This window comes from Trichomonas vaginalis, chromosome III, assembly GCF_026262505.1.
Source record: "Trichomonas vaginalis G3 chromosome III, whole genome shotgun sequence".
In the NCBI taxonomy this organism is placed as follows: Eukaryota; Parabasalia; order Trichomonadida; family Trichomonadidae; genus Trichomonas; species Trichomonas vaginalis.
Genome location: NC_067205.1, coordinates 22,116,251 through 22,127,356, shown reverse-complemented (window position 1 = coordinate 22,127,356; position 11,106 = coordinate 22,116,251). Strand labels below are relative to the sequence as shown.

At 35.4% G+C, this 11,106-nt stretch overlaps 1 protein-coding gene and 1 pseudogene across 2 annotated transcripts, besides 1 other annotated feature; both read left to right on the top strand.

Annotated features, from left to right (window-relative positions):
* Nucleotides 1-11,106: part of a mobile genetic element that runs on past both edges of the window.
* On the top strand, nucleotides 599-884 carry TVAGG3_0742270 (protein of unknown function, DUF4106 family; the record flags this gene model as incomplete). The annotated part of the gene is made up of 1 exon (XM_051244915.1): nucleotides 599-884. A coding segment is annotated over one exon (286 nt), but the record flags the coding sequence as incomplete, so codon positions are not given.
* On the top strand, nucleotides 5,679-8,817 carry TVAGG3_0742260 (annotated as a pseudogene). Its single transcript has one exon. A coding segment is annotated over exon 1 (3,139 nt).

The following is an 11,106-nucleotide window of genomic DNA, read 5'->3' as shown; positions in this document are numbered from 1 at the left end:
ATAGGTAAGATGGAACGTATACCATTAGATAAGAAAAATATTGTGAGAGAGGTTTTGAAAAAAGCAGAATATATAGACTGGGATAGTATATCTGCTAGACTATTATATAGTGGTTCTATAAGAGTTCATGACATTGAAACACTTATGTCAAAAGTTTTATATCTTAACTATACAAATGTTTTCAAAGAGGACATAGAAAAATATATTGAGGGTATAGAGTTTGTGAGATGTCATTGGACAGATTTGTATGAAAAATATAAAGACAAGGAAAATGTTTTCTTTATAGTGGACCCGCCGTTCTATAACACATGGGATTTTCAATACCAAGTAGACTGGACTTTGAGAGACTCTTTAGAAACTTTAGACGTTTTACATAACCATCCATGCTTTTACTTTACATCCGATAAAAGTGGTTTGGAAACCGTTATGAGATGGTTAGAGGACATACATGACTATGAGTTTATATATGACAAGATAGAATATGAGAGAGGACGGTTATTTTACAAAACCGACAACACTTTGACCGAGTAGTTTTTTGTGCTGAACAAAAAGTGTCATATAAACATCTGTCAAAAACCGCTTTTTAACTTCACTTAAAATGCCACGTAAGCTACGTAAGAATATACGTAAGAGGAAGAGAGCATTGAAACATCCAATAGTAAAACTGACACCACAACAACAGTTGCAACAACAAATTATGAATGACCCCACTATGTTGCAACAAATGTCAAGCAACCCTATGCTTTTAAACCGAGTTATTGGTGCACAGAGTGGAGGTTTAAGAGCGGCACTTTTAGCGAAAATGGCAGGCTATGGTGGAGCTGCAGACGGAACAGCTTATAACCCTCAAAGTCAAATGAATTTGAGTTCACTCAAAAATCAAATAACAGATGTCAAAAAGTCAAACATAGACATACAGAAACAAATAAGTGAAAACGAAAAGAAACTAGAATATGACAGACACACAAAGAAACTCAATGAGTTAAACGTAGAGAAAAAGAAGAAAGAAGAACAACTGAAAGAACTAAGTACAGAGGAATATGCGAAAAATGTCAGAAAAAGCAGCAGAAGTAGCAAAAAGGAACAAGATGTTATAAATTTGAAAAACCATACTACTCAATATAAAGTACTGAAAGATGAAGAAATAAAACAAAAGCCCTGAAGACATATATGGATAGCGATGAGTATAAAAAAAAAAGAAGTTGAAGCAAATGTAAAGGCAGAAAAACTTTTACAGTTGCAAAACCAAACCGTACAGTATGAAAACTTAGCAACAAGAAAGTAAAATAACGACGCAGCCATGCAAAAGGCAATGAAAAGCGCAGAATATATAAAAGCTAATAATGACTGGTTAGATGCCCAAGCCAACGCCAAAGCAGCCCACTTATAGGTCAATAAGGACAAAAATACAAGCGGATGAAGACAGTTCAAATGAAGCTTTAATGAATGCTGACTTTAAGAACGCCTTCGAAGCTCTTCATAGTAAGGTGAAACTAGTGAACGACTTCTCATCTGGAAAGAAACTGAAGTCTGAAGGTTTCGACAAACGAGTTAAGAGAAGTAGCAAAAATATGACGAAAATAACAGATGCGCAACGAGACAGGCAGTTCAAAGTGCCTTATGACGCGTTAGAGCAACTGTTGTGGAAAGTCAAAGAAAAGAGTTACAACAGACCAAAACAAGACCTAGTAAATGCTTTCTTAAAAACGAAAAGTCAAGTAGGACATTATGCTGCAGATGGAACATATGTGCCAGCTGGTGAAACTTATATACCACCAAACCCTCCAAGAGAAGCACCTGCACCAGGACTACCTAAAACATTTACATCGTCACATGGACACAGACACAGGCATGCACCAAAACCAAACACAACAACCAACACAACAACAACAAGTTCAAAACACTGCACCACAACCAACAGTTCAAAACCCTGCACAACACAAACAACCACAAACAGAGCAAGGACATAAAGAAGTAGAGAACAAGGAAACAAGAATTCTTAAAAATGCTTAAGGAAGACTATGGTTACCCAGATACTCTTGACTTTAGTGACAGATATAAAGAAGCTATTAGAAAGTTCAAGGAAGGAAATACTGACCCGAACTATTTAGCTTTATGGTTCAGCACCAATGAGATATAATTTCAAACCTGGAAAATACAAGCTCGCTAAGGATATGATTTAATAGCATATCATCCAAATGACATGACTGAATTTACTCCGAGATATTTGGTGTCAGAGCTAAATGATAAATTCAACTCTCTTCATGAAACGCGTAAAAAATAGAGCGAAGAAAGAAGAAAGGTTTATGAGTCCGGATGATTAGATAGGGAACTTTTTAAAAACGGTCTCGAATATATGAAATGCCAGCAGATGAGGTACAAGAAACTCCACAGGAAGAAGTTCAGATACAACCAGACATGGAAGAAATAGTTCAGCAACAACAGCTAGAAGAGCCTGAAGGAAACAACAAGTCCCTCCTTTGGAAACTAACTTCACAGAACTAGATGAAGATTTGGAACAGCCGAAAAATCTTGACCTCAACAAGAGTATGCGGAGAATATGGAATCTTTCCAAGAGTCTAAGAAAAATTCGGCTGACATAGTAGAAGAATATCGAAAAATGTTCTGCCGACATACAAAAGACTCCAACATCAGATGAAAATATTCAGCATAGAATGGAAGAACTGAAAGAAAGTGTACGCAAATACAACAATCCTTTTTACTTACGACATATAACGTTCAATCTTTGGCTGAACTCGGTGAAATAAAAGGTTAAATTTCACCAAAACATATAAGAAATGAACATTGTTTAAAGTTCATTCAGAACCTAACCAATATGAAACAACTACTTTTGTTTCTGCAGACTATGGAACTACAATAGATGGGGTCATAAAGTAATCCGGATAGTGGTCATAACTTACAACCACAATTCCAGAAGTTGTTAGACGCAATGGAAGTAGAATGGTGAAACAATATAGCTGGTATTTTCAGCGCGCTTTAATGCCATTGAAAGATATGAAACATGCAGATATTTGGACCAGTATGAATATGAACATGGCTGATGGAAATATAACACCTGACGTTCTAAAACATTTATCTCAAAGAACTACACGAACCATAAAGATGGTATATTTGGTGAAGAGTTTAGAAAGAAAGTTAGGAGAGAGAAGAAGAGACCTATTGTACATGACCTTGCAAACGAAAGTTTACAAAATGTCATAAAAACTTACTTTGCAGACAATGAACCGAGAAGGGATGAATATTTAAGAAAACTCAAATGGACAGTACCAAATGAAATGTTAGTATTGAAAAACATGTTCCTTGACAAAATAAAACAACTACAGAAATAAATGACGCAAGAACTGAAACATTGGGTAAAAGCTTTCCCATTCACAAAGATATTTTGGTAACATGGAAAGAAAACCAGAATGGCTACAAAATATATTGGAAACGAGCTTATTCCATATGGACAAGCTCTGTTTGAAGAGCTTGAACCGGAAACTCAGAAAGAGTCATGCAAAAATAAGCGACGACATACGGAATACGGACAGGACGGGGGGGATTAGATGTAAAATGTAGTGACAAGGAATATATATGTAATTTTCTAAGAGTTGACAACACTAAATCGGGAAAGTTGATAGCCTCATATGTTGGAGTGGTGTCCTCATTGATACAGTTTTAGTTCTGATTATTATGAAGTTTATTAATGTGCATAGTTGATTGCCTTGTAAGATTTACTGCTATCGTTGACATCTCTGATAGCCACCAGTATTCCATTACGGAGAATGTGATAAGCTCAAACTGAATCTAAATATTTTTTGAGTAGAATTATTTTTTTAATATGCCACAATAATTATCTTGAAGCCTAAATGATCTTAAACGTATTGAACATCTTCATCTTTATTGATTCACGACATTGACAAGTAAACAACAACATTAACTGAATCAATTTTCGTTGTGGTAGAATGTGGTTGTACAATTTTTTCATTATCATTTACTCCAAATGAGTTGGTCTTATTGCATATGTAAACGCTTTACCATAAACATTTTGCATTTAGATGAAAGGATTAAATTCGTGATAGTATTGATAGTCATCCATTGAAACATTGTTTTAGTATCCCTTTCCGCTTTTTCATCTTTGTTTCTTAGTATGATTTCATTTTATATCACATACTTTTTTGTTAAATTACAAACTTGAATTCCACATTTTCTCTTCTGGATGATGTGGTTATCGACTTAGGCAGATAATTGAAGTTCTTATATGCTGAAACGCGTAAACGAAATTCATTGAAGCATTCGAATGATGAAGAGAAAAAGATTATAGGAGGCATATAAATTTTATAACAAATGTTTCTTCAATAATTTTATCAATTGGCTCCATACACAACTATTTCAACATCTTTGATATGCTAATGAAGTAAACTAATTCTAATCATATGTTTTGAGCAAATATTTTAGGCATCATTTAAGACTCAATATTTGAATAGTCTGAATTCGGATATGTTTCTTGTTAACATAGCTGCACAATAAATAGAATTCTTTCGTGAATAGATTCCTTAGTTTATATATTCTTTTCGTAATTTCCATTGTGAATAGAAGATTTTGATGAGAAGGAAAAAGGATTTAACACGTGATTTATTGTTTTCCGACTTGAGCTGAATTTGAGCTAAACATAGTCCCACCCGCGTATTATAATTTCTGATGTCAAAATAGCAATTCTCAATCATAGTTGGAAAGTTTGTTTTTCTTTACTATGAACCTGGCATAGATATATGTGAGGAGAAGAACGCCAGTCATTGATTCTTATCTATTCCATTTTGCAGTATTTATAAATCACAAGAATTAAATCATTAAAATATCAAATACTCTTTACACCGATATTAAATACTCTCAAATGTAATATTTTTCACTTTATTATAATTCATTCATCTAAAAGCTCTCTCTCATTGTTCCTTTGTGTATCATCATAATATGTTGCTCAGGACGGTTATTAATTCCCGATTCATATTGTCCAATTATTTGATTTAGCAACTAATGAACAGGTTCGAAAATAATAATTCATTCCAATCAGCGCACTGAAACACGAATCACTCTCTCGATATGTTAAGGCAAAAATTCGAGATTATTGTGAGAGAGGTTTTGAAAAAAGCAGAATATATAGACTGGGATAGTATATCTGCTAGACTATTATATAGTGGTTCTATAAGAGTTCATGACATTGAAACACTTATGTCAAAAGTTTTATATCTTAACTACTAAAATGTTTTCAAAGAGGACATAGAAAATATTGAGGGTATAGAGTTTGTGAGATGTCATTGGACAGATTTGTATGAAAAATATAAAGACAGGAAAATGTTTTCTTTATAGTGGACCCGCCGTTCTATAACACATGGGATTTTCAATACCAAGTAGACTGGACTTTGAGAGACTCTTTAGAAACTTTAGACGTTTTACATAACCATCCATGCTTTTACTTTACATCCGATAAAAGTGGTTTGGAAACCGTTATGAGATGGTTAGAGGACAATCATGACTATGAGTTTATATATGACAAGATAGAATATGAGAGAGGACGGTTATTTTACAAAACCGACAACACTTTGACCGAGTAGTTTTTTGGCTGAACAAAAAGTGTCATATAAACATCTGTCAAAAACCGCTTTTTAACTTCACTTAAAATGCCACGTAAGCTACGTAAGAATATACGTAAGAGGAAGAGAGCATTGAAACATCCAATAGTAAAACTGACACCACAACAACAGTTGCAACAACAAATTATGAATGACCCCACTATGTTGCAACAAATGTCAAGCAACCCTATGCTTTTAAACCGAGTTATTGGTGCACAGAGTGGAGGTTTAAGAGCGGCACTTTTAGCGAAAATGGCAGGCTATGGTGGAGCTGCAGACGGAACAGCTTATAACCCTCAAAGTCAAATGAATTTGAGTTCACTCAAAAATCAAATAACAGATGTCAAAAAGTCAAACATAGACATACAGAAACAAATAAGTGAAACAGAAAAGAAACTAGAATATGACAGACACACAAAAAACTCAATGAGTTAAACGTAGAGAAAAAGAAGAAAGAAGAACAACTGAAAGAACTAAGTACAGAGGAATATGCGAAAAAAGTGTCAGAAAAAGCAGCAGAAGTAGCAAAAATGGAACAAGATGTTATAAATTTGAAAAACCATACTACTCAATATAAAGTACTGAAAGATAAGAAATAAAACAAAAAGCCCTGAAGACATATATGGATAGCGATGAGTATAAAAAAGAAGTTGAAGCAAATGTAAAGGCAGAAAAACTTTTCACAGTTGCAAAACCAAACCGTACAGTATGAATTTAGCACAAGAAAGTAAAAATACGACGCAGCCATGCAAAAGGCAATGAAAAGCGCAGAATATATAAAAGCTAATAATGACTGGTTTAGATGCCCAAGCCAACGCCAAAGCAGCCCAACTTATAGGGTCAATAAGGACAAAAATACAAGCGGATGAAGACAGTTCAAATGAAGCTTTAATGAATGCTGACTTTAAGAACGCCTTCGAAGCTCTTCATAGTAAGGTGAAACTAGTGAACGACTTCTCATCTGAAAGAAACTGAAAGTCTGAAGGTTTCGACAACGAGTTAAGAGAAGTAGCACAAAATATGAGAAAAATAACAGATGCAGCAACGAGACAGGCAGTTCAAAGTGCCTATGACGCCGTTAGAGCAACTGTTTGTGGAAAGTCAAGAAAAAGAGTTACAACAGACCAAACAGACCTAGTAAATGCTTTCTTAAAAACGAAAAGTCAGGTAGGACATTATGCTGCAGATGGAACATATGTGCCAGCTGGTGGAACTTATATACCACACCCTCAAGAGAAGCACCTGCACCAGGACTACCTAAAACATTTACATCGTCACATGGACACAGACACAGGCATGCACCAAAACCACACAACAACCAACACAACAACCAAAGTTCAAAACACTGCACCACAACCAACAGTTCAAAACCCTGCACAACAACAACCACAAACAGAGCAAGGACATAAAAGAAGTAGAGAACAAGGAAACCAAGAATTTTAAAAATGCTTAAGGAAGACTATGGTTACCCAGATACTCTTGACTTTAGTGACAGATATAAAGAAGCTATTAGAAAGTTCAAGGAAGAAATACTGACCCGAACCTATTTAGCTTTATGGTTCAGCACCAAATGAGATATAATTTCAAACCTGGAAAATACAAGCTCGCTAAGGGATATGATTTAATAGCATATCATCCAAATGACATGACTGAATTTACTCCGAGATATTTGGTGTCAGAAGCTAAATGATAATTCAACTCTCTTCATGAAACGCGTAAAAAATAGAGACGGAACGAAAGAAGAAAGGTTTATGAGTCCGGATGACTTAGATAGGGAACTTTTTAAAAACGGTCTCGGAATATATGAAATGCCAGCAGATGAGGTACAAGAAACTCCACAGGAAGAAGTTCAGATACAACCAGACATGGAAGAAATAGTTCATCAGCAACAACAGCTAGAAGGCCTGAAGGAAACAAACAAGTCCCTCCTTTGGAAACTAACTTCACAGAACTAGATGAAGATTTGGAACAGCCGAAAAATCTTGACCCTCAACAAGAGTATGCGGGAATATGGAATCTTTCCAAGAGTCTAAGAAAAATTCGGCTGACATAGTAGAAGAATATCGAAAAATGTTCGCCGACATACAAAAGACTCCAACATCAGATGAAATATTCAGCATAGAATGGAAGAACTGAAAGAAAGTGTACGCAAATACAACACATCCTTTTTACTTACGACCATATAACGTTCAATCTTTGGCTGAACTCGGTGAAATAAAAGGTTAAATTTCACCAAACAATATAGAAATGAAACATTTGTTAAAGTTCATTCAGAACCTAACCAATATGGAAACAAACCTACTTTTGTTTCTGCAGACTATGGAACTACAATGAGATGGGGTCATAAAGCTAATCCGGATAGGTGGTTCATAAACTTACAACCACAATTCCAAGAAGTTGTAGACGCAATGGAAGTGAATGGTGAACCAGATATAGCTGGTATTTTCAGCGCGGCTTTAATGCCATTGAAAGATATGAAACATGCAGATATTTTGGACCAGTATGAAATGAACATGGCTGATGAAAATATAACCCTGACGTTCTAAAACATTTATCTCAAAGAACTACACAGAACCATAAAGATGGTATATTTGGTGAAGAGTTTAGAAGAAAGTTAGGGAGAGAGAAGGAAGAGAACCTATTGTACATGACCTTGCAAACGAAAGTTTACAAAATGTCATAAAAACTTACTTTGCAAAGAATGAACCGAGAAGGGATGAATATTTAAGAAAACTCAAATGGACAGTACCAAATGAAATGTTAGTTTGAAAAACATGTTCCTTGACAAAATAAAACCAACTACAGAAATAAATGACGCAAGACTGAAACATTGGGTAAAAGCTTTCCCATTCACAAAAGATATTGTTGGTAACATGGAAAGAAAACCAGAATGGCTACAAAAACATATATTTGGAAACGAGCTTATTCCATATGGACAAGCTCTGTTTGAAGAGCTTGAACCGGAAACTCAGGAAAGAGTCAGCAAAAATAAGCGACGACTCAATAACAAACTATGACAAAATCTTTCTAGGATATAGGTTACCTGAGATGGGCGACCAGAGCCCAAAGGCAAAAAGGACATGGGAAATTTACAACATACTAGGTGAACATGAGGCAAAGATGCAACAACTTGAAGCAGAGGGAAGTTACCAAAAGCGACACCAAAGAAGAAGAGTAGACAAAGTAAAGCTTGGTACGAGTGGGTTCTATTATGACAAATAAATTCAACTATTCTATATTTTTACCCATATGAAATGTACGCCGCTCAGAATATAACGCCAACAGTTTTGGATGCCATGAACGGAAATGTTTCCGAATGGTATAACGAATGCGACAATGCCATTAGAAGGTCAGAAATAGTTCCTGGAACTTACGAATATACAACTGCTGTTTCTTATGGAAACGTAGGTGAGTTTGGAGAAGGTTCTTCAACAACAGTAGATATTGCTTGCGACAGGTTTCATATTATTTCTATTGACAACTCATTCTTATACGTGGAACAAGACATTGAAATAAAACCTTCTGCAAGTTGTCTGACAAGAAAGGTTGCAATGGAATTTTCTATGTCGGATACCAATATGCTCCAGAAGTTTTCATGGGATATAAGATATATTTCTAACTCTGACTTAGTTCAAACAGTAACATGGGCAAACTATGAATGGTTCGCTTTGAGAAACTCAGTACAACCACAAGCTAGAGAACAAACAACCAGTATGCAAATATTGAGAAAATAAGAAGACTTGACCCTAACGTTCCAGAGTTTATGTTAACCTTTCTGGACAAACATGCAGCACCAGTAACCAAAGTAAAACTGAAACTTAGAGTTCCTTTGTCATCTTTCCTCATCTTCAGGTTTTTAAGATACTTGCCAAACTGGGCAGGAAAAATTTCTATTGAACTTACTCCAAGCAAAAATAATTAGTCATTGACCAACAACAAGACCCATTCACTCTTACAGACGTAAAGGGAACAAATCAAACGTCATTCGCCGAATTTTGCAAAGACAAAGTTGACTTAGACTTTGGTTTCTCAAACTTCAACAATGAAGTAAACTATTATTTCAATGCTGCTGGAACTGCTTGGGACCCAGTTAAGTTCACATGCGAAAAGTTTGAATGCAAGAGAATAGAAAGCAGACTTGCAGTCTATATGTTGGACCCAGATATTTCAAATGCTTTAGCTGCCAAATATATTGCAGTTCCATATGTTCCCTATACACCAAATATTCTGTCAAAGACTTTGCAGGTGAAGTTGGAAACCAAAGTGCTGACCCAGGTGCAAGAACAGATATTGCTTTAAAACTGCAAGAAACATGCAGATTACTATGTTTGTACTGTTCAGACGAACTATAAATGACTATTCTTGTTTCTACAACCCCGGTATTAAATATCATATAAACATAGATGGCAAATATTATCCAAGAGAAGAATATTCTACAGTTGAGGATATGAGGTCATACAACTTGACATTAGATGCTATGAACTTTAAACAACAACTTCACAACAACCATTAACCCTGAAATGCAAAGTTCTATTATGCCATATTGTGAAAGTATGGACTCATACAGGAGGTCAAAAAACTCAATATACAAATGGAGACCGTTCAAACTTTTGGCTTGGCATTCCATTTGCTGACTCAGAAGACTTTATGGGTGGTATTTCAACTGTTGGTACTGTACAAATACAATATACTGGTGACAGAGACGGTCCAGATGAACTGAGAGCAAAGAAGTTTACAAAACCAATAGCACTTTTCACGGAAGATGCTCTTTTTGAAGATTCGTTCGATGAAACCTGCTGGGGCTCCTCAGATTGGCATAACGACAGCTTCCATCGAGCAGATTTTGGCAGCAGGTCAGTAAGTTGTTCTTGAACTGACTTCTCTCCGTCAAATATTGACAGTACGCGCCAGTTTTGACATAATATTGTAAGATAAACTTACCTTTAGAAATATCTGTAAGTTTTGTTGTTATATTTTTGTCAACGTCAAGAACTTTCACCATTTCAGTTATACCAACTTTCTTTGCTTTATGGAAATATTTTGGTTCAGCAAATATTGCTATTCTATAACATTTACCATTGTTTGTATAAAGAACTATTCTGTCAATGTATTTGTATTGTTTGTGTGTGTAAACTTTGTTCTGCTTCAATTCGAAGAGATATCCGAATACGTCCATCTTTTTATTCTAAGTAAAATGTCATTTCCGAAAAATAGAAGCGTAAGTGTTTCAAAAGGTTTAATGGCGGTGGCAGATGTGAAGTTAAATTCACCAACTCAAACAAACAGTCAAAGTGTTATTGTCAATGTCAAAGACAGAGATGTTGAAGTGGGGAAACCATACGAAGACGAAGATGGTATAAACAATTGTTCCTGTAAAAGAAACCAACATATCCTGAAGTTAGCAGAGACTTAAGTTCTGTTGCAGATATTCGAAACGACTACCAACAACTGAAAGACAAACTTCAAACTCATGGAG